General features: G+C 37.2%; 1 protein-coding gene across 1 annotated transcript; it reads right to left on the reverse strand.

The window, feature by feature from the left end:
- On the reverse strand, positions 1-23,840 carry LOC107565851 (E3 ubiquitin-protein ligase RNF12-B-like). The gene is made up of 6 exons (XM_016251139.1): positions 23,829-23,840; positions 22,578-22,727; positions 12,074-12,410; positions 8,558-8,675; positions 6,976-7,044; positions 1-991 (listed from the first exon to the last, which is right to left on the reverse strand). The coding sequence occupies exons 1-5, from the start codon at positions 23,838-23,840 to the stop codon at positions 7,011-7,013; spliced, it is 651 nt and encodes a 216-aa protein (XP_016106625.1). The 3' UTR covers positions 1-991; positions 6,976-7,010.
- Between the last annotated feature and the right edge of the window lie 927 nt (positions 23,841-24,767).

Below are 24,767 nucleotides of genomic sequence, written 5' to 3' on the forward strand. Positions count from 1 at the left end.
TCAAATTTGGCTCTTTATTGATATTACAAAAGCCATGAGGGTGAATCTCACGAAACCCTATCAGTCACCTGCAAAATCAAAATGATATTCTCTTTAAAATAAAGCATGCATTCACACATGGTAGCATTTGTTGCATCGCCAATAATTACGTTTACCACAATATTTATGACTTTTTCAGAATGCAAAAAAAAAAAATCATAATGGTTCTTAAAAATAGGCTTTATTTTTCTTTATGCAAATTATAACTTCACATTCTCTTCCGATTCTGGCATGAAATGTCACTCATAAAATGTTTGATGAGATTCACCTATTTTATTTTAACATAGCATCCAAAAACAACAACAACAAAATGCACATGGTTTCTAAATTTCATCATAAACATGTGACTCTGCAGTGCAAGCACTTTCCCATTAGCCTGTGATGGTCATAGCTGTGCGTGTCCTCAAGCGGGCGCGATGGTATTTCAGAAGAGCAGGACAGGCAGACTATGAGACTGAATGCTGATTGGCTGACTAAAGAACACATGATGCTCAACAAAGGCACAAGATTATTTCATGTCATATATAAAATAAAAAAAAAATCACATTTAAGAAAACAGATTCACTGGTTCACCATTACCCCTCCCTTTCTTTACAAAAGAGTTTCCAAATCGTAGACTAAATGAACTTAATGTAAATGTATCATTAAATCGAGCTCAGTGTTTGATTAAATACATCATTACGGTTTTAATAGACATGTCATAGTCTATGGGCCATAGTTGTATCTAGCTGTACCTAAGTGTAAATATATATATATATAATCTTATGTTCTTTGGCGTTTTGCTTTAAGAAGTTATTCACAGGCAGAAAACAAAGGGGGGAAAAGACTAAAAGCACAATGGTAAGTTTCCATTACTACACATTTCAGAGACAGTCAAACGGAGAAGTCACTCAAAGGTCCTCATGGTTCATTATAGGGAGCGCATGCTTCGACGTCTGCTTACTCCGCATCTCTGAAAAATAGAAACAAAAGAATATTCATTATCATAAAGCCAGAGCCTCAAGCAACTCGCATGAAGTTCTCCAGGAACACACAGTCCATCCACATACAAGCACATGCGCACGAGTTCACACAAGCACAACGCCAGAGAAACATGTGCCCTACACAGAATCAATCCGCCAAGTTAACAGATTAGCAACTCTATTTTTAAGGCAAGACACTACAGGTAAATAAAACGAACATTTGAACTGATAGATAATCACCATACTTTCCCAAGTTGATTATTCACACTACATAAGACAATTGTTTTTCAGAATATACTGTAAAGTCTGGTTTAAAGCAGCACTGTGTCACTTTTTCGGTGTATAAATTTAGCTAAATGTATATAATGAGTGAGTACATCATGAATTCATCTTCCAAACCGCATTTTTTGTCTTTTTCCGAATCACTCCGGTACACTTATAATCAGTGTTGGGGAAAGTTACTTTAAAAGTAATGCATTACAATATTGCGTTACTCCATAAAAAAGTAACGAATTACGGTACTTAGTTAGTTTTTGAGGAAAGTAATGCGTTACGTTACTTTTGCGTTACTTTTTAAATCTGGACAGGGCTTGCTTGCTTGTTTAATTTAATTATTGCAGGTTTGCGTCATATTTGGAATTGCATTATTTTTATTAATTTTGAGGAATACTGAATCCGTGTTTTTTTTTGTGAGTGAGATGAATTAATGCATATTCATATTTATTTTAGAACTACAGTAACATCTGATTTCTCTCAGCATGGGGACAGCAGAGCTGTCAGTCAATAAATTGGAGGAAAAAAAGCAACTTGCATTACTTATTTGAAAAAGTAACTCAGATATTCTCTTGTAAATTAAAAAGTAATGCGTTACTTTACTAGTTACTTGAAAAAAGTAATCTGATTACGTAACTCGCGTTACTTGTAATGAGTTACTCTCACCACTGCTTATAAGAAGTACTTGTATTTGGACTATTGTAGGCTGGTCGGGTCGTCACTGCTGCGGAGGAACACATACCTGCGTGAATCGCCAGAGACATAAATTTAGAGAAGTAGCTCCGGCTGGAAAGTTCTTCCGCGGGATGAGTGCAGTTCTGTTTATTAACCGCTAGAGCGCCAAAAGTTACATAGTGCTGCTTAAGTGCTGCTTAAGTGGACTAAGAAAACAGCCTTTAAAGATATGCATCAATTTAAATCTACAGACACAAATAAATCAAGTAAAAAAACAAAAAACAAGGGATTTGGAGTAATTTAGCATTACATCACTTGTTCACCAATGGATGTTCTGCAGTGAATGGGTGCCGTCAGAATGAGAGTCCAAACAGCTGATAAAAACATCACAATAATCCACACCACTCCAGTCCAACATTTAATGTGGTATGAAGCGAAAAGCGGCATGTTTGTACGAAACAAATACATTATTAAGATGTTTTGACCTTTAAACCATCACTTCTGGCCAAAATATGAGTCCACGTTTTTGCTTGTGAATGTTGCTTGATTTGTGCATATTTCTCTCCTCATTCAGACGAGCCGACTTGTTCACTGGAGGATTACTTGTGGATTATTGTGATGATTTTATCAGCTGTTTGGACTCTCATTCTGACGGCACCCATTCACTGCAGAAGATCCATTGATGAGCAAGTGATGCAATGCTACATTTCTCCAAATCTGTTCCACATGAAGAAACAAACTCATCTACATCTTAGACATCCTGGGGGTGAGTAAGTTTTAAGCAAAGCTTTCTTTTTGGGTGAACTATTTGTTTAATGCAAGATATTAGTGCAACAGATGTCACTCACCGTTAGCAGCACTGGTGTTGTGATGTTACTGTAAAAAATGACTGTGAATTTAACGGTAAAAGATTGTAAAAATGCTTCAGTAAAAACCTGTTAAATGGTTAACGGTAAATTCCCCTACTGTATACGGTTAAAAACTGTATTGGACATTACATGTATTGGACATTAATTTTACGGTAGTATACCGTTTTTGGAAGTGAAAAAGACCGTATAATTTACAGTGAATAACATTCCCAGAATTCCCTGTGTTACATTTCAAGTTTGATGTTATTTTGTTGAAATAACGATGTTTCTTCTTAGTTTTTTCTTATCAGTTTTGTACATTAGGGTTGTGTGTTACACCTAATGTTGTTAAATGAATGTTTATTGCATTATTTCAGTTTCATGTGTGTCACCATGATGGTGTTTAGTGTTTGTGTGAATGACACTGTGCACCTTCTATATATGTTATTATTTAAAAGCTGCTTGTGATGGGCTTTGGTTCATCATGTGACTTTCTCATCACCTCCTGCATTTGGTGGTTATCAGCGTATTACAAAGCTACAAAACAGATTTCAGTACTTCAACAGGTTGGTATATTAACATTATATCAGTTAATGAAATTACGGTATTTAACTGTACATTTAAGTTAAAACCATAAAACCTAAAACGTTGCTACCGTATTTTTTACGGTAAAATTCCGGCAACCACAGCTGCCGTTTTTTTACGGAATTTTTTTTACAGTGATTAAGGCTTGGCAGAGCATGTTAGTCATGCAGCGGTTGAACTAAAGCCCATCAGAGCCGTGGAAACATTCAGGAGAGATGCTTGTAGTCATGTTAGTAAAGTGCCCTACCAAACACATTTGTTTTTATGCAATCATATTTAGTCAGTACCGTGGCTCAATTCTACGGCAATTTCAAATGATTTGAAGCATGTGCTACTGTGACTTACACAAATGTTCATGGTGACATCATGAGGATTTCATTTTCCTTGATCTATTAAGATAAAGGAGCTAGGCTGTATGGACTTGCATGTGTATCAGCACATGACTGCCCACATATGTGACCCTGGAGCACAAAACACAAAAGTGTTAAGTCGCTGGGGGATATTTGTAGCAATAGCCAACAATACATTGTATGGGTCAAAATTATAGATTTTTCTTTTATGCCAAAAATCATTAGGATATTAAGTAAAGATCATGTTCCATGAAGATATTTTGTAAATGTCCTACCGTAAATATATCAAAACTTAATTTGTGATTAGTAATATGCATTGCTAAGAACTTAATTTGAACAACTTTAAAGATGATTTTCTCAATATTTAGATTTTTTTGCACCCTCAGATTCCAGATTTTCAAATAGTTGTTTGATTCCAGATAGTTGTATCTCAGCCAAATATTGTCCGATCCTAACAAACCATGCATCAATGGAAAGCTGTGGAAAATTTAGACTGGTTTTGTGCTCCAGGGTCACATATACACAGCAATGATGCCTACTGGGTGTTCAGAAACGGACCGTTTATTTCAAAGGATTAGCGAGAGGGTGGAAAAATAGTCATGAAAAACTAAAATATGTCCTAACTAGGGTTGGGTCTGCTTATCGATTCCTAATTCCAATTCCAATAAGATAAAAGAAATCCATTAAACAAATTTTAAGTCAAATATTTAGATGTCAAACATATTTATTCTGTTTTATGTCTATGGTTTTATCAAAAAAATACCACAGAAAAAAACTAGGCTAATATAAATTTCAAACATTAAATTGTTAAAGACAAGTAAACAAATGAATTAGCAATAGCATAAATAAATAAAACTGAACAAATGTCAGGTACAGAAATTGAAATCAAAAGTTTAAAAACACTGTATAGTTTTCTTTTCATAAATAAAATACTGATTAATCCTCATTACGAAAGATATTCAGTCAGTTAATGATTTTCTTTTGCTCTTTGATTAACATTAATGACAGGCAGCACGTTTATTAGACGGCTGTCTCTTTAACACCGAACACACAGATCTAAAAATACTGTTACACAGTGCATTCACTTAAGACAAAAAAACGGCTGTGTTTATGATGATATACTGACGTATTTCGTGCATACTGGTCGATAAATGTGAAAGAGAAGTCAGTTCTGGCCCGGAACAATTTTTGTGGAAATGCACGGAACAGTTCGAGAACCAACACTGGTTGGGAACCTGCATCAGGACCACTGTTCTCTGTGCTCGCGCTTCAGATGTGTGCGCTGCACGCAAACAGTGTGCAAGTTCTTTCCCTTCCTGCACTTAAATAGTTTAAAATCACATTAAAATGCGAACGCGGGAATCATTAAGCGGAATTGAAATGCACATGTCTTATCGAATACACGATTATTAGAAATTTACTGGACAAACTAAGTAATTTCAAGCATTTTATCTGCGTTATATGTTCTGTAAAAAAAAAAATTCATATGGGCGGCATATTCACCGATACGATATATACAGGCTCATATCGGCCGATAATATCGGCAAAACGATATATCGGTCAGGCTCTAATTGTGATTTCTGCAAAACTGCTGCAATTCCTCTGTTGACATTTCTATTCAAATTCCAGTTCAGCCTTCTGTGTGGTGTGAGTCCAATTCAACTCAGATTCACTCTCATTATCTGAAAGGGGATTGATTCTTTAAATATGAAAATTCACCCTGATATGTACGAGTCGCTGCATTCATGCACAGCATCATTGTACAAATGTTTCATATTATATGGAAGTAAATGCTACGTAGTGCAAAAAAAAAAATTTGTACACCTGAGCCACATCTACAAGTGTCTGAAAGCCATTGCGTCTTGCATCATCTTGATAAAATACCAAAACATTCACTCAAATGCCACAGGAGCTTTCCTTTTCACTAACTTCACTTTTCTCAACATGGTCCACTAATGAAACAGCTGGATCACAGTGTTAACGGGGTAGTTCACCCAAAAATGATCATTCTGTCATTATTTGCTCACTCTCATGTCACATATTACTTTCTTTCATTCGTGGAACACAAAAATCGATGTTTGGTAGAATGTCTGAACGTCTCTTTTCCGCATAAGACATGTGGATAGTCATTTATACAGCTCCAAGCACCAAAAGGACAATTAATTAATTAGTTGTGACTTTACAAATAAATAAAATATATAAAAAGTGACTTTACAAATAAACAAACAAACAAAATTATGTTTACAAATAAATATAATATATAAATAAATTGTGGCTTTACAAGTAAATAAATAAATACAATTGTGACTTTTCAAACAAATAATTTGTGGCTTTACAAATAAATAAATGAAGTATATAAATAAATTGGTGACTTTACAAATAAACAAATGAAGTATATAAATAAATGGTGGCTTTACAAATAAATAAATGAAGTATATAAATAAATTGTGGCGTTACAAATAAACAAATGAAGTATATAAATAAATTGTGGCTTTACAAATAAACAAATTAAGTATATAAATAAATTGTGGCTTTACAAATAAACAAATGAAGTATATAAATAAATTGTGACTTTACAAGTAAATAAATAAATATAAAATTGTGACTTTTCAAACAAATAAATTGTGACTTTACAAATAAATATATGAAGTACATAAATAAATTGTGGCTTTACAAGTAAATAAATAAATACAATTGTGACTTTACAAATAAATAAATACAATTGTGACTTTACAAATAAATAAATACAATTGTGACTTTTCAAATAAATAAATTGTGACTTTATAAATAAATAAATAAATAAAGACTTTACAACTAAATAAACACGTTATAAATAAAATACATAGTGACTTTACATAAATAATGAATGAATGAAAGAAAGGAATGAATGAATGAAAACATTGCTAAATTGTGGCTTTACAAGTAGATAAATATTGATTTTTACAAACAAGCAAGCAAACAAACAAATTAAGACTATAAAAATAAACAGTGAATCTACAAACAAACAAAAATGAATTCAAACAGGTTTTGAAACAACATGGCTAGCACATGACAATTTATTTCTGGGTGAATTGTTACTGTAACTGAACACGTGAGGGCATGAACGGTCACTGAATAAGGAAAGTGAGTGGAAGGGAAGATATTCATGTTACACACCGTGTGTCAGCACATGGTGATGGGGGAGGCTGAAGGGTGAGACTGTGGGGGGTGTCAGGGGTCAAACTGAAGTAAATGATACCTTACCAGTGGCCTGACACAGGCATACTGCCTGGTGTTGTTTAAAGAGCTGTAAAGTCATTTGTGAACTCTATCCTGCAAAGATAAAGGGCAGGAGCAGAGGACATTATGTACAGACCATTACTGTAGGGTTCTGACTCTGAGCCAGCCTGCTAATCTACAGCTACACACACACACACACACACACACACACACACACACATACACACACACAGTGACTTCTGCGAATGTGGACTGTAGACAATCTCAAATCACTGACTGAATTTACATGCACAATTGTGATAAAGCAGACAGTGGTTTGGTTCTGGTTGAGAATCCACCTGCCCTTAAATTCTACTTACATAAGCAGCAGTAGTTACGTATCTGAGCATTATTTCGTTTTTCATGTAAATGCCATTTTTAACATCAAGAATGGAACAAAACCTGCTTCAAAATGAAATTTGCTGTCAGGTATGTATAAATGAAGTTGTTCAGAAGTCTCATGTGTTTACCAAGGTTGCATTAATTTAATCAAAAATACAGTAAAAACAGGAATGCTGTGAAATACTACTACAATTTAAAATAGCTTTTTTTTATTGTAATATATTTTGCAATGCAATTTATTCCTGTGATGCGCAGCTGAATTTTCAGCATCATTACTCCAGTCTTCAGTGTCACATGATCCTTCAGAAATCAGTATAATATGCTTGAATTATTATTAATGTTGGAAACAGTTTTTGCTGCTTAATATATGCATATTTCATTTGATTGGTTATTTAATTGACCCAAAAAGTCAGGTCTGGATTGTTACTTTAAGTTCAAAAAATTAAATAGAACACGCAAGTAATAATAATAATAATTTTCTGTTCTCTGTAAATATACATTTTCAACTTTATTCATTGTATCTGAAACTCAGCTGATGAAATCTTAAACATGTCCTATTATATATATATATATACATATATATATGTGAGCCTGGAGCACAAAAGCAGTGTTAAGTCGCTGGGGAATATTTGTAGCAATAGCCAAAAAAAACATTGTATGGGTCAAAATGATCCATTTTTCTTTTATGCTAAAAATAATTAGGATATTAAGTAAAGATCATGATCCTTGAAGATATTTTGTAAATGTCCTACTGTACATATATCAAAACTTAATGTTTGATTAGTAATATGCATTGCTAAGAACTTCATTTGGACAACTTTAAAGATGATTTTCTCAATATTTTGATTTTTTGCACCCTCAGATTCCAGATTTTCAAATATTGTCCGATCCTAACAAACCATACATCAATGGAAAGCTTATTTATTCAGATTTCAGAGGATGTATAGATCTCAATTAAAAACAAAATGACACTTATGACTGGTTTTGTGCTCCAAGGGTCACTATAGATAGTTAGATAGATAAAATAGTCACTAAAAAGCATCATTCTGCATACTTCAGAGGGGAGGCTTCACATACTGCACATACACACTTCACATGCTTGAAATGGTGTTCGATTCAAGCATTTCTAGATATATATGAAATGCAAAACAGTGAAATGTTGATTATGTTATTAGGAGAAGCTGTTGCTTCAGTGGATGGACTGAGGGAGAAGCAAAATACTGACCTCTGCTCCTCTTCCATCTCCTCCGTGGTCATTCTCTTCTCAAACTTGGTGGTCCTCTTATTACCGGGCAGGACTGCAGAGGTCTCGACCTCATCCGTCACTAAAGCAGCCGCAACATCTGAAAGAGACGATATCAGATTTAACATTTACCTGACGATAGATGATTAAGAGGACTTTTACATTGATAGAAAAATATTTCAGTTTCAGTATTTTTTTTTTTTTTTTTTACGTTTCTTGTTCAAAGAATCCTGGGAAAAAATGCATCACATTTTACACAAAAATAGCAGCATAACTGTTTTCAACAAAATTTTCTTGAGCATCAAGGATCATGTGACACTGAAGACTGGAGTAATGATGCTGAAAATACAGCTTTGCATCACAGCAATAAATTACATTTTAACACATATTCACATATATACATGTATGTACGTACACACAATAGTCAACATTTGAAGTGGATCAAAAAAGTTCATCAAAGTTGTCCTAAGACAAGAACGTGTACTGTTTTGGTTTTAGGACAACTTCAAACGTGTCAAGAATTTGATACTGTATATAAACTAAGCAGATTTGTATTTACCTTATATAAATAAGAGGTTGCATTAACTTATTTCTGCTAATCTCCACATTTTTAATGACATCCATCATTTTGAGAGACAAAATGCGAGGAGGAAACCATTTCAACTATAGCGCGTCTGTTTTCGGAGAATTAAATAATGAAATAAGAAATAGGATATTATTAAATATGGATTTATTCCTATTATTCCAAGCATATGGCATTTTATTTAGAGCAGACAATCACGTGAGCAGTGCTTTCCCGAGTTCGCAGGATCACAGAACTCGCTTCTTCACGGCTTTAAATGTCAGCCAAATACCTCTGTGTCCTGTCTAAGTGAGCTACAAAGCGGACCACACTTGATCTGGATACAAAGAGCAGGTGTTCGATCAGTATGAAAGTGTCTGTATTGTCGAGACGGATCAGACAACAAGACCGGAAGGGCAGAAAATCTTCTGTGACACTGGAGCTCACCCTGTTCCTAACCCAGATGATCATCCTACCAGGTCTAATCCACTTACAGGCCTGTCAAGTCATTGGCACAGGCAGCTAGGAAGTCTTTATAGTAATTGGAGGATAAAAGCTGTTCTGCACATGCGGTTGGCGGCTGAAGCCCGTTTCACACACCTCACATCTGTGGTATGTGCTGCTGAAACTCGCTCCGTTGATGTTGTAATTCATTAACTGACATGTTTTTGCCCAAGAAACACTGGTCTTTTGCAAACAAGGGTTATATCGGAGCACAACGACTGATGTCTGGATGTAAACGCAGAAAAAGCTGTAAGCTAGAGGCCAATGTACTGCTGGGAGAACAAAGGAGTGTGTGACCGGGACCCAGTTACACACTGGCATCAGTTTACAACCGCAGAGCACAAAGCTCCAGTGTGTTGACCTATGAGTGTTTATCTCCGTGAGCACTCACAGCCCTGATCTCAATACACTCGCTCAGAAAGCCACAGGCAGATACGACAAGACAAATGAAAGACTGGAGATCTGAACAAACTACCTCAATGCATGAGAGAAAAGTGGAAATATAAATGATTTACTCTCCAGAGTGTCAAATTACCATGTATTTTAGTTTATTTTATATATTTTTTTATTGTATTACGTTTTTATTTTTTTCTCTTTTTTATTTATCTCTGAAACCCAGCAATAACATAACAAACGTAACAACATAATCAAATGTCTATTAATATTAATGATCTGTATACATACAACAGCTCATTCTGGTTCTCAAATCTGATTGGTTGAGAACCGAGAGATATTGTACTTGTATCGACACAGGAATGCCCTTTCACCGTTTGCATCACTCCGCTTCCAGTATTTCTCACAGCGAGTGTCATGGTGGACGCCCAAATCCACTAAAATTAAAAAATGTTTTTGTGTCACGGAATGTAGTTTTAAGAGTTTTTTTTAGGCGAGAATGTACTTGTTTAGACTTCAAATATACGGTTTGTTAATAAAGATAACGTCTATTTGAAAATTTGCTTCACGTTTTCAGAGATGTGAGCTCCAGGGCGTCAGCGCCGTTCAGCGCTCATGAACCCAACGAGAGCACCCTCACCTCGGCCAGATCTTCTGGAATTTGCCGCTGGCTCTGATGTCTCTATAGTGGTTAAACATGAGATATAATTAGTTTTGGGTAAATCTGACAGGTAGTCTTTGGTTTCATTAATCGATCATTTGTTCCAGTTTCGGCTGAAGGCAAAATCTCACCACGTTATATTTTATGTAACTTTAATGCTGTATATTAGAGCATGGCTTTTATGATGGCTGTTGATGTTGTTTATTATTCAATAAATAACATTTTATATACATAGTAGTGTTTAGTATTGGGAAACAGTGTGTGTGTTCGTGATGGTGATTTTTGTGACATTGTTCTGCCATTAGATGGCGACGAGACTGTTTTACGAGTCAGCATTTAAGACTTTTATATTGAAAGAGACTGAAACGGAAGTCATTTTTACTTTTAATAACGGCTTGTAAGACGCAGTTAAGAAATGCAGTGAGCAGCGCTGTCATCGGAAATCACCCTTAACAGCTGAAAGATAGTACGACAAAGATGTCACTTTCCTCAGCGGACATTCAAACTAATGTTTTATTGTGAATATGAGATTGAGTTGAAGAATGAATGCTGTATCAGATGCAGGTAATCACACTCGCTCAGTCCATCTCTTTCTCACAATACTCTACATAATACAGTGAGCTTTTAATTAAGTAATACAATAAGTTTTTAATGTAGTAACTCAACGTTCCTTCGTTACTAGTTCTAAAGTGACGTTTTCGAATTAGTAGTGGAGGCTTCAGCTCAGCTGTTAAACTGTCAAACTGAGATTTAAATATGTGGCGGAAGGAAGTAGTTCCACACAAAAGGGTTTTTAAAGACACTCCGTTGTTGTTTTTCTTATATATTTACACTCGTGCCGTCAAACTGTCATCGAGTGATACCGGCTCTAAATCAGCGGCTGTGATTGCCTGCGGCCTCGTGCCTCTGGACTAATCACAGCAATGCTGATATAGAGCTGGTATTGCCCTCGTACTCGAGAGATATTGCTCATATATATATTTGGTTTTAATTAACTATATTAACCCTGGAACCAAGTGAGCTGGAGGAAATGTAAAAAAAAAAATCATCAAATAAATGAAGTGTCAGCAACATTCGATAATACTTCATTTCTAAAGTGTCCTTGTTGTAATTACACATTTATGTGCTAAGCAATATAAATGAACAGCACATACTTACTGTACAGTAGGTTTAGGATTAGAGCTTGGCTTACTATTACTAATTACTGGTTTAGTAATTTACTATTGCTACTATAGCAAGTACATTTAACATGTGTAACAAGGACACTGTAAATCAAAGTGTAAGCATTCTTCACAGGTTCACTTGTACCTACAATGGCAGGATTGTACCCAAAAAGAGTACAAAAACTACACATTGTGTAGCACTGATGCATCCATACCAGTATTCTCTAGGACTTCTGGAAGGGATTCAGCTGCTGGTGAGGTCTCAGGGACGGGCACAGGCGCTGCTTCGGGGCTTGGTACAGAAACTGGTTCTGGGGTGGGTTCAGATGTTGTTTCATGGATAGGCACCTCTGGGACTAGTTCAGGCACTGGTTCTGGGACAGGCTTATTCACTGGTTCAGGCACTGGCTCTTCTACTGGTGTAGCCACTGGTTCTGGTGACGAGTTGGGTACTTGCTCAGGCACTGGCTCTGGCACAGGAACGGCCTCTTCCACAGGTGCAGATGGTACGACTTCTTCAGGTACGGGTTTGGGCTCAGGCTCTGGAGCTACCTGCAGAGATCAGAGGTAGAGAGAAAGAATAACAGTAATTTTAGCTCATTCAGATGCAGCTGATAATACTGTAAATAAGGTGTGATGAATTCAGGTTAATAGGGACATTTGAGTTGGCTTGGGTTTTTAAAGACACTCCGTTGTTGTTTTTCTTATATATTTACACTCGTGCCGTCAAACTGTCATCGAGTGATACCGGCTCTAAATCAGCGGCTGTGATTGCCTGCGGCCTCGTGCCTCTGGACTAATCACAGCAATGCTGATATAGAGCTGGTATTGCCCTCGTACTCGAGAGATATTGCTCATATATATATTTGGTTTTAATTAACTATATTAACCCTGGAACCAAGTGAGCTGGAGGAAATGTAAAAAAAAAAGGGTTTGGGCTCAGGCTCTGGAGCTACCTGCAGAGATCAGAGGTAGAGAGAAAGAATAACAGTAATTTTAGCTCATTCAGATGCAGCTGATAATACTGTAAATAAGGTGTGATGAATTCAGGTTAATAGGGACATTTGAGTTGGCTTGGGGGAAAAAATTATTGAATTAATCCAATGTTTATTACTTTATTGCAGTCAAATTAAGTTATTTTTTCTGACAAGATAATGCTTAGATTTATGTACAAAAACGTATGTTTATCACGTGGGACATTAAAAGTAATATTTAAAAAAATATATATGACAACAAACAAAACAAAACTTAGAACAAAACACAGAACAAAAAACTCAAACCCAGAACAAAACCAACAACCCAAAACAAAACCCAGGACACAACACAGAACAAAACAAAACGAAACAAAACAAAACACAAAACAAACCAAGGCCCAGAACAAAACCTAAAACAAAACAAAAGAACAAAACCAACCAAGCCCCCAAAACAACCACACAAAACAAAACTCAAAAGAACCACCCCCCACAAATGCACCAAAAGCAAAAGAAGCCAAACTAAAAACAGAACCGCTAGATTTAAATCAGCACAGCCAGCGAAGGATCGAACGCAACTGTTTTGAACGAGCGCACCTTTTTTTTAACAACCAAAAAGTTTTGTTGTCTGTTACGGAAGTACAGACGTTCCTCTCGTTGATAGCAGAGGAGCGGATCCAGCGAGAGCTTGATGGGGCAATGTGGAATGAAAAAGTTTTTTTAGGAGTCGTGGTAGTAGAGGCAGCGCAACTATAACAACATGCGCAACATGTGAATAATCCCGTCCACTCTAAAGCGGTACTGAACTGCAGTGGAAACGCAAACTGTGCCGAGTCGAACCGTGCCATGCCGTACTGAGCCGTGCCAAGCCGAGTCATACCACGCAGTGGAAAAGCGCCAATAGATTGTATACAGAACACTTTATAACTTGGGAGCTACTAAATTTAAACATTCATCTCAGTAGTTAACAGCACATTCTGCAGAGCTTAATTCCACATGTGGCTGGTGTAGAGTGCCTGCATGACAGCTGTCATCTGCAGTCTGTCGTCCTTCCTCTCCTGCCTTAACACACACACACACACACACTTGTCCATGACAAGGGGACAAAGCTCCTACTTCTGACTAACCCTCGTCCAAACCCACTTCACTGCTTCTACTGGCCATGAAAGCGCTTAACTCAATCGCTTACATACACTCCCAGAAGCCTGTGAGAAACAGGTGTGCAAGTCTTCCAACCACCAAGTGACTGCAGCCTCAGCACTTTTTAGGGGATAAAAAAAAAATCAGCAGAATAGATTTGAATTTGCAGCTAATACTATCATACTCTGTGACATGACTGCAGCTCCACCTTACATCATACAACAGCAAAGTGGAGACTGGATTGAATTGGAGTCTGCAGGGATTAAGGTTATCCAGAGAGGTTAAATTTAGGATTAACTGTAGATTTGTGCCATTATTAGATTAGGTGACACAGAATGTCAACAACAAGCGGGTGAAAGAGAATGACAATTAGAATGACAGCAATACTAACAGAAAACCACAATTTCTCTGAGTGGTTATAAGATCATTGCTATGCAGTTTCTAAGACTCTGATAGATATGGCTCGGGTCCGTATGTCTGTAGATATGGCCCGGGTTCTTCCAGAGATCATGCATTTTATTATCCACTGGATGAAAACAATGCATGGCTAAACACGACAAGACAGCTGCTACCAGAATAGCAAACCTCTGAAACCAAACTTTATCGCTTCAAGAATGTTGGCGTCCGCTGACCACCAGCAGATGGTGCATTCCATCTCACACAACTGCACAAATTTATTTCTGATGAGTGTGAAGTAACCCTCAAATCCCACTGACAAACTGCTGAAATAATCTGCTACTGGATTTGAGATGAGAAATGAGTCAAATGCACCAAGTACAGCAGAATCAAATGCAAAAAGGCCATTAATTAAACTTCATCAATGAAACTTATATACTCACATTTTTAGTTGCTTTCACATGGTGAGACACTAAAATAATAAACCATTAAAATTATTATTTTTTCCCCAAAAGCTAACGGTTGTTAGGCACCATGGCAAGACACTTAATAATATTAAAGGGGTTGATTGCGATTTCACTTTTTTAACGTTAGTTAGTGTGTAACGTTGCTGTTTGAGCATAAACAACATCTGCAAAGTTACGAAGCTGAAAGTTCAATGCAAACGGAAATATCGTCTTTTAAAATTCTGGCGGTTTAATGCCTACAAAAACAGCTGGTAAGGGACTACAACGAGTTACTTCCCGGGTCTGTGACATCACAAACCCAGATAAACCCCGCCCTCGGGAAAAGGCAGCAAAGGGGGCGAGGCCATGCTGCGCTGCTTTAGATGAGATAGCACAGAATTCTAATTGATGTGAGGTCACAAGTGTGCCGTTTTACAACACATTTAGAGCTAAAAGTATTCATTTTACAATATGGTATCAACATCTCAGTGTTTTTTATTCCAAAAAAAGTCACCTAATGTCCAGCAGCACTCTGTCCAGAGACAAACTCAAAGGCACTGAGGGAATTAGGGCAGCTTGAGACGGATTCCTCCTCGCGGTGATGCCAACAGTTCATTAGCCCCTGATGCTCTTAGAAAGCGTGAACAACCTGCGAGGATGTCAGATGGCATACGATGCCATCTCAGGCTTAACTGTCATCTCAGATCCTCTCTCAGTGGAAGATGGCAAATCTATATTTGATGTCACCACATACGGAGGTCAGCGTGAGAACATGTGATGCCACGTCTGACAGATCACCTAAGACAAACAGATCCTGGGAGGATTTACAGAGGCTTTTTGCTTTTACTTGTCCCTGGAGTCACTTATATATAATAAACGGTCAAAAACATATTAAAACGAATAGTCCTGACTGACACAGCAACATAAACGGAACCTTATTTGATTTGATGCGCAAGATTCCGAGGATATTCTTCAAAAAGAAATCATCTTTTCCCCTTCAAATGTCAATTATGTAAAGACCTCATTTACATGTTCTTCACTTCCTAATTTCCAGCAAGAAAATAATAAAGATTTACTTTAATCATTTTGAATGGTTTAACATCTTATTTGACGCAGTGGGCGAAAGCATCTTAGAATAAGCTCTCATTGTTTCATTCATTCATGGAAAGCATTTGCACTGAATGAAATCTCCACAAACCCCTTAGCTCTGCTTTGAATTCGCACAAAAAGGCCATTGTATCATAAGGCCATAGTCATCATGTATAGTCAGTGTCTGCCTACTAACATAACTAGCATACTATACTGCGTCATTGTTTAGTTAAGAGACATCACCACTTGTTACTGAAAGGGCAAGACAGGGATTGTGGATGTGTTCCAAAACCTAGTGAGCTTCCTTAAAGGGGTCATCCGATGCTACATGGACTTTTACAAGTTGTTTGAACTGAAATGTGTGTTGGCAGTGTGTGTACACAACCACCCTATAATGATAAATATATAATTTCTTTTCCCCTTTCTCAAATCGAGCCGATCTCAGGTGACGTCACACAGACAGGCCCCTCCCACGATAGTTTGATTGACAGTAGCGTTTCAGCACAGACTGGACTGGCGTCTTACCTTAGCTCCGCCCTGAGTGACTATCATCAGTCCGCCATTGTTTCACCGCTGGAGTAGATGTAGACAATATTGACTCCTAAGTGATTGAGGTGTTCTGTTGTTGGATGTAATGATGAACACAGCAGTCGTCATTTACTCCTATATAATTTATTTTCCCCTTTCTCAAATCGAGCCGATCTCAGGTGACGTCACACAGACAGGCCCCTCCCACGATAGTTTGATTGACAGTAGCGTTTCAGCACAGACTGGACTGGCGTCTTACCTTAGCTCCGCCCTGAGTGACTATCATCAGTCCGCCATTGTTTCACCGCTGGAGTAGATGTAGACAATATTGACTCCTAAGTGATTGAGGTGTTCTGTTGTTGGATGTAATGATGAACACAGCAGTCGTCATTTACTCCCGACATCTGAGCCGCTGAAGACGCAGAGGATTACATTGTTTCTGAAGGGAATGTGCCCCCAATCTACCTAAATGCGTCTATGTTCACGCGAATCATTCGTGATCCAGCAAGTGAGTATAAGGTTTTTTTAATGAGTCTTTGCAAATTGCCTTTCCTAATAATGTGATAATTAGCAAGCTTCACGATGAATGCGGCTAAAGTAAACAGTCCCTCAGAGAGCAGCGCGGAAGAGAGGGGCGGGGTCAGCAGAGCTCATTAACATTTAAAGGAAAACGCTACAAAACGGCTTGGCAGGGTAAAAAAATATGTTTTTACACTACCATTGAGAAATTTTAACCAAACTATGTTACAGACTTTTCATTAAGAACTTAAAGAATCATATCAACTTGTGGAAAATGGGCATCCGATGACCCCTTTAAGGCCCAAGTATACTTTGTTTTTTTTATGCGTGCGCTAGCGTATGTGCACAGTTGTACGATTAGCCTTTCAAAGTAAAGTCCATTTGAGGTGTACGTGAACATAAGTGGTCGACATACGCGCTATAGTGAGCTTCATCTTTGAGCCTGCTCTATTTTTCTCCAGAAGTTATGACCAATCAAAATGTCTTTGTTCTCTTTTTAAACACAAATGTACATGGACATTTGTGTATGTATAAGAACCAAAGTATACTTGGGCCTTCGAAAGGCTGTGACACGAAACCAGAGCGGCTACGAAAGCCGACTGTGTTGTTGCCTCACATTGCCTGCATCTGGGCCAAAAAGTTGCACTTGAACACACCGCAAAGTCTACAGCCAACAAACATATACATTCTGTGTCTGTGTGAGATGTAAAACTGTAAAATTCAACAGTCTGCTGTATTTGCCCTCTTGACTTTGTTGTTTGCTTGCTTTTGTCACTTTCATTTTTCTTTGGTTTGCTAAGCTGAACAGTCAATCTGAGTGTTCTCTCACCGATGGGCTTCCTTTGCCGATTCAACATGGCTTAATCAGCCAAAAAGCTGTCGACGAGGGCCGTCTAATGCTAACAAATGCTCAACGGTGGCCCAACATTGATCGACAGCTGACGACACATCGCCTTGATGTGTCATTCTAACCAATATGCCACTTTTAGGCACCATGCTCTTCATAGGCACCAACTCGACACGCCACACAAACAGCATTTTCCATGTGACGCACTTGATAGCATGTTGCTAAGCTAAAACTGTGATGCTCTCAGCACAAAAGTATACAGCACACAAAAAAGTTGGTAAATTAGTAAATTAAGTATTATACTTTATCGATTAGTAATTGGCGAAACCATTGTGAATCTTTTGTTTTGAATCAGTGGTTTGGAGCATGTCCAAGTCTCATGATTTCAGTAAACAAAGCTTCGTCACATATCGTTTTGAACTGTTTTAATTCTGATGGTTCGCTGCTAGAGTGTATTGATATGGTGAACTCATGAACCAGAGTCTAATATATGGTCAGTTCAGTTTGAATGAATTTTAATAGACGTGCCTAATTAGCACATAAAAAAAATGTCTAAAAGCACATAAAAAACAGCGCGCATCTGAAGTGTCTCTGAAGGAAATAATGCATTATTTATCGGCTTTAAGATATCGGCCAAATTTTCTTATCAGGCCGATACCGATAACAGAAAAAATGAGCATTTATCGGCCGATACCGATATGGTGGCCGATATATCGTGCATCCCTAGCTAAATGCATACATTTAATTTAATTTAATTTAAATGAGAAACAGATGTTTGACTATCAACAAAGTCCAGGTACAATTTCCAGGTTATTGACTAATTTAGACAGGGAGACACTGTCTGGCCTACAATAAAAGTGACCAAACACAGTTTGATGTGCTTCTACATGTTGTTTTATGGCGAGCTTATCTGAAATTGATTATATACTGTATATATTATATATATGGTATATGAAATATGGTGCCCTTCGTGCAAAGATGTACACTTTAGCGTACTTTTAAAATAGTACTTATTATGGGAATGAAATGAAAATGCATTGTACATTAAATTGCATTTAATTAAATTTAAACATGTCATTTAAAACTTATACTGTCTTTGAAATATGGTTAAAGTTACTGCTGAATGTGCATTTATGATAAACTAAAATACACTTTAATGTCATTTCTATTAAAACGTGCATGCCATGTATTTAAATTATATTTGTAATTACCCATTTGTAATGATATATTTACTTTTTTAATCAAGTGCTTTAGTATGTTAGTCAACACACTTCTTCAAAGCATGACAAGTGATGACACTTTTTAAAATGGTACTTAAGTGTGTTACGAAACAGTCATCCAATTATCTCTCTTTATGTTAATTTAGGTACATTTAGTACATCTTATTTCATTAATATTGTCTACAATACTACAAGTGCACATTCAATACAATTAAAGTGCATTTCTTTTTCTCAAACGACAGCAGTCTCTCTGAGCAGAAAATGACTAGAAGCACTTTTTATTTTTGAGTGAAATCCATTTGTATTTCATGTTGAAACACTACTACATCTAGGCAAGAGGCAGGGCAAGTTCTGCTGGAGATGTTCCATCTCTCTTCCAAAGTCACACATCTATTGGACAACTGCCCCATGGGTAACAAACACAGTTTATTTCTTCCCTAGAAAGCAATCACATAAGTCTCAAACTTGTCTCTGGAGTACGTCCTTTCTGCAGAGCTCAGTTTCACCTCTAACCAAACACACCTGAACCAGCTAATCAAGGCCTCAGTGCCTATATGTGCATAATATATAGTACTTTAAAGATTAGTGTCAAAGGTGCTCCCTTTCAAAGTACATATTTTACATCAAGTATGTACTTCTAATGTGCAGTAAAAGTATGCAAATTGGGTGTCCGACAAGCTCTTGGGTTCATTCCAAATTTATGGCCCGGCGTATTTGATTAGAGCAGAAAATAAAACTCAGCAGGAACTGGGAACCAGATCATGTAAATATTCTTTATAGCCTCAATAAATGAGTAATATGTCATAAATATATCCAAAGCTTCTGCATGTTAGACATTCACTGATAAATATACCAACTGCAGAGGAAGTGTAACTATTCACTGTGACCGACTTGCCATTATTTGAATTGATTTTTTTCCCCATGTTGGTCTACTATTCTGCCCCTAAATTAGGGCTGTGCAATTAATTGCATGCGATTGTCATGCGCATCTAGTCAGTAAAGCCGGTTGCATGATTAGTAGTAAATCTTCATCACCTGCTTTCAGATGGAGCAGCATTTAATACACAGAGCCGTAGTTCACTGACAATCTAGGCAAGATCGCGTTCATAATCGAATGCGATTAATCTGCGATTATGAATGCAATATTGCCTAATTGTCAGTGAACTACGGCTCTGAGTAGTAAATGCCGCTCCATCTGAAAGCAGGTGATGAAGATTTACTACTAATCACGGAACCGGCTTTACTGACGAGATGTGCATGACAATCGCATGCGATTAATTGCACAGCCCTACCCCTAAATGTAAAAACAGAACTGTGATTGTTCGCTTAGTCAGTAAAGCCGGTTGCATGATTAGTAGTATTAGGCAATATTGCATTCATAATCGCAGATTAATCGCATTCGATTATGAACGCGATCTTGCCTAGCTTGTCAGTGAACTACGGCTCTGAGTAGTAAATGCCGCTCCATCTGAAAGCAGGTGATGAAGATTTACTACTAATCACGGAACCGGCTTTACTGACGAGATGCGCATGACAATCGCATGCGATTAATTGCATGCGATTAATTGCACAGCCCTACCCCTAAATGTAAAAACAGAACTGTGATTGTTCGCTTGTAAACAAATGGTGCCTTGTCATCTTTGGTGGGTGATTCTCAGCCAGAATGAGCTGCAATGCAGACCAGATTTCATGCAGTTAGTCTGAAGTCTGGCTATGGGAGACTAGACAAAATTTGGCCTTGCTCTCCCTGTAATTTTGACACTCTCATGGTTATTTAGTCAGGCTGTAGGCGAGGCAGAAAAAGTCACTATGTAATGGATAGCAGAGGGTCTCCTGCAGTACTAAATGGACAGAATTGGAGCAGGAGGTGTGACTAATGTTTCTCATGTTCACAGCTATCAAAAGAAATATACACTTAAAAATAGGTTTTCCAAAAGGAGGTGTTTGCAGCAACGCCACAGAAGAACTATTTTGAGTTCCCAAAAAAAAACTTTCAGTGAACGATTCTCAAAAGAAACATGTTTTCTCTTAGTGTGAAGAAACATTTAATAATCTAAAGAACCCTTTTCCACTGTAAAGAATCTTTTGTAGAATGGAAAAGTTCTAAGGGTGTTCAAGGTTCTTTATAGAACCACAGATGTCAATAAAGAACCTTTACAGGCATGCTGGTGCTGTCTTATGCCAGATTTACACTACATGGTTTTCAAAGTCATCCGATCGCGGTTTCTTTCACACTACATAACCGTTTAGTGCATCGTGAAGTTGCTGTGGTTTGCACATTACACAATGGATTGGCGATTGGGGGTTACACATTACACAATATTTCACTAGGAAGAATCCCCAACGACTCCATCTCATTTACAATTCTGGCACAAGACAGGAATTCGCTAGAAGCTTGGATTCCAGGTTGGCTGTGCACTGGTTTGCAGTAAAAAAAAAGCATAAGAATATGGATGAGAGCGTGGTTGGGGAGATGGTTCCACCCCCTAAAATGTCCCTTGCCTCGTAACTTGCTCTATTATTGTCATTTCCAGTCAAAACACATTTCACACTGCAGGACTCCGAGTTGCAGTTTGTTAAGAATTTCACCTTATAGTTAGCATCCATAAAGTTCCAAATAATAAGAGAAATCAATCATGAAAAAGAGAAAACAAGTAGCTTGAGCAGAACAAAATGCAATCCGTGTCAAACTGGACACAGAGACTGAGACAAATGAATTGACGTACATACATTACATTAAAAAAAAAAATGGATGAGAGAGTGGTTGGGGAGATGGTTCCACCCCCTAAAATGTCCCTTGCCTCGTAACTTGCTCTATTATTGTCATTTCCAGTCAAAACACGTTTCACACTGCAGGACTCCGAGTTGCAGTTTGTTAAGAATTTCACCTTATAGTTAGCATCCATAAAGTTCCAAATAATAAGAGAAATCAATCATGAAAAAGAGAAAACAAGTAGCTTGAGCAGAACAAAATGCAATCCGTGTCAAACTGGACACAGAGACTGAGACAAATGAATTGACGTACATACATTACATTCAAAAGGTGTCATACTGGTGCCATCACGTAATTAAAGGGGCATAAGAATATGGATGAGAGCGTGGTTGGGGAGATGGTTCCACCCCCTAAAATGTCCCTTGCCTCGTAACTTGCTCTATTATTGTCATTTCCAGTCAAAACACATTTCACACTGCAGGACTCCGAGTTGCAGTTTGTTAAGAATTTCACCTTATAGTTAGCATCCATAAAGTTCCAAATAATAAGAGAAATCAATCATGAAAAAGAGAAAACAAGTAGCTTGAGCAGAACAAAATGCAATCCGTGTCAAACTGGACACAGAGACTGAGACAAATGAATTGACGTACATACATTACATTCAAAAGGTGTCATACTGGTGCCATCACGTAATTAAAGGGATAGTTCACCCAAAAATGAAAAGACAAAACACCATCATGACACTAAAATCATGCAATAAACTAAAAATTTATAAAATAACTGATAGTTGTTCCGTCTAGCTGTAGTACACATCTACACGCTGTGAACAAGTACATATCACACATCTTACCTGGACAGGTGTTTCTTGCACAGGGATGACCTCAGGTTCAACTGCGGGCTGTTCTTCTACAACACCAACTTCCTCAATTACAGGCGCAACTGCAGCAGGCTCTTCCTTTTTCAGCTCAACAGCTATCTCCTCTTCAGCCTTTACCTCTGCCTCTTTGAACAAAGAGAATAAAGCTCAGAAAAAAGCAAGGATACACAATGTTGTCAGTGTGGTTACATATGAAAACCTAACTTTATATTAATATGTTATCAGAGTTTGAAAAATCACGACTAGAGAATTGAGAAATAGAATTATTATTATTATTAATATTATTATAGATGCCGATACCGATTATTACAGATCAAGTAGACCGATAACCGATATTTTGAACTGATATATATATGTCTGGTGTAAAAATTAAAATTAATGTCAAAATTAAGAATAACAAGGGCTCTGACAAAAACTGTATTTAAAAGGTTTGTAAATTGTTTTATCTGCAAATCGGTTTTGAAAATGACCGATAACCATAAAAAGCTTAATATCGGTGCCGATAATCGGTCAGGCTGATAATCGGTTGGCCCCTAGCTGGAATACATTATTGGATTTTTATTACATGTACACTCTTAAAAATAAAGGTGCTTCAAAAGGTTCTTCAAGCGATGCCATAGAAGAACCATTTTTGGTTCCACAAAGAAGCATTCAGTCAAAGGTTCTTTAAAGAATCATCTCTTTCTTACCTTTTTGTAATCTGAAGAACCTTCTTTCGCCACAAAGAACCTTTTGTGAAACAGAAATGTTCTTCAGATTTTAAAGGTTCTTTATGGAACCATTTAGACAAAAAGGTTCTTCTATGGCATCGTGAAGCACCTTAATTTTTAAGAGTGTATACAGGAATATTCCAATAGATGTGGAGTATGTAAACATTTGTTTTCCAAAATAAAGCCATAACCAGAATATGGACTTTAACCAGAAAGTGATATTCTTGTAAAATTGGTTATTGTATTAAAGTAAGAATGTAATGAAGATAATCATGTAGTCCACCAAAGTGAGAAACATCACAATCAGTTTTGTAAGACTGGAGCTCTGAAGCTCATTTTTAGCACATTCCGTTCATGTAAATGTCAGTTCCACAAGAGTATTCACTGAAGATCACGTGCTCGCTAGTGTCACACACACACACACACACACACACACACACCTGTGCCACAATTACAATTTGCTCTCAACAGCAACATGTAATACAATATACACTTTTAAATATAGTGGATATACGTTTGAAGCCATATATAGAAAGGCCCTGGAGTTTGCCATGTTCAAAACTCTGAGTTCTGCTGTAGTGAGCACATTCTTAGACGAGACCAAACGTGTGCTCATATGAAAGGTCAAAAACCCTGCTTAACTCTATAATGTCCACTAGTGTGTTGTTTAAAAGAGGCTGAGCGAAGAAACATTCTGTACTCCAGGCCAAAATGGCAGTCTCCTTAGTGTTTTGAAAAGATCTTCAGTTTGTTCCAAACAAGGATTCACATTATACTAGTAAATATCCTGTTCGGATCTTCGTCCCTGGAGCAACACCCTTTCTACATTAAATGAATGTTAAAGTAATGAATAATATGGCAAGTAAAGTGACTACTTTGTGTTCATTGTGTTCCTGAACAGTGTTTGGGGAAAGTTACTTTTAAAAGTAATGCATTATAATATTGCGTTACTCCATAAAAAAGTAACTAATTACGGTACTTAGTTACTTTTTATGGAAAGTAACGCGTTACGTTACTTTTGTGTTACTTTTTAAATCTGGACAGGGCTTGCTTGTTTGCTTTTAAAATAAAAAAAGTTATATTTTTGGCAAATATAAAAGCCTTTTAACACCAAAAGTGAAATGAATGCGCCTCAGGCTGAAGGGAAAGTACAGTAGAACGCAGGAGAGGACATTTCAACACTTCAGCAATAAACAAAGACACAAATGTTTGTCGAGAGTAATTAGTGCTTATTAGTACGCTTGAACCGGATCATCGAAGCTCAGAAGCAAATAGAATGGGATTAAATACATAAAGGATATTTGTGTTGTTTAACATTTAATTATTGCAGGTTTGCGTCATATTCTGAGTTGCGTTATTTTTATTCATTTTGAGGAATACTGAATCTGTGTTTTTTTGTGAGTGAGATGAATTAATGCATATTCATATTTATTTTAGAACTACAGTAACATCT

The sequence above is a fragment of the Sinocyclocheilus grahami genome, unplaced genomic scaffold, assembly GCF_001515645.1.
Source record: "Sinocyclocheilus grahami isolate Dianchi unplaced genomic scaffold, SAMN03320097.WGS_v1.1 scaffold1032.1, whole genome shotgun sequence".
Taxonomy (NCBI): domain Eukaryota; kingdom Metazoa; phylum Chordata; class Actinopteri; order Cypriniformes; family Cyprinidae; genus Sinocyclocheilus; species Sinocyclocheilus grahami.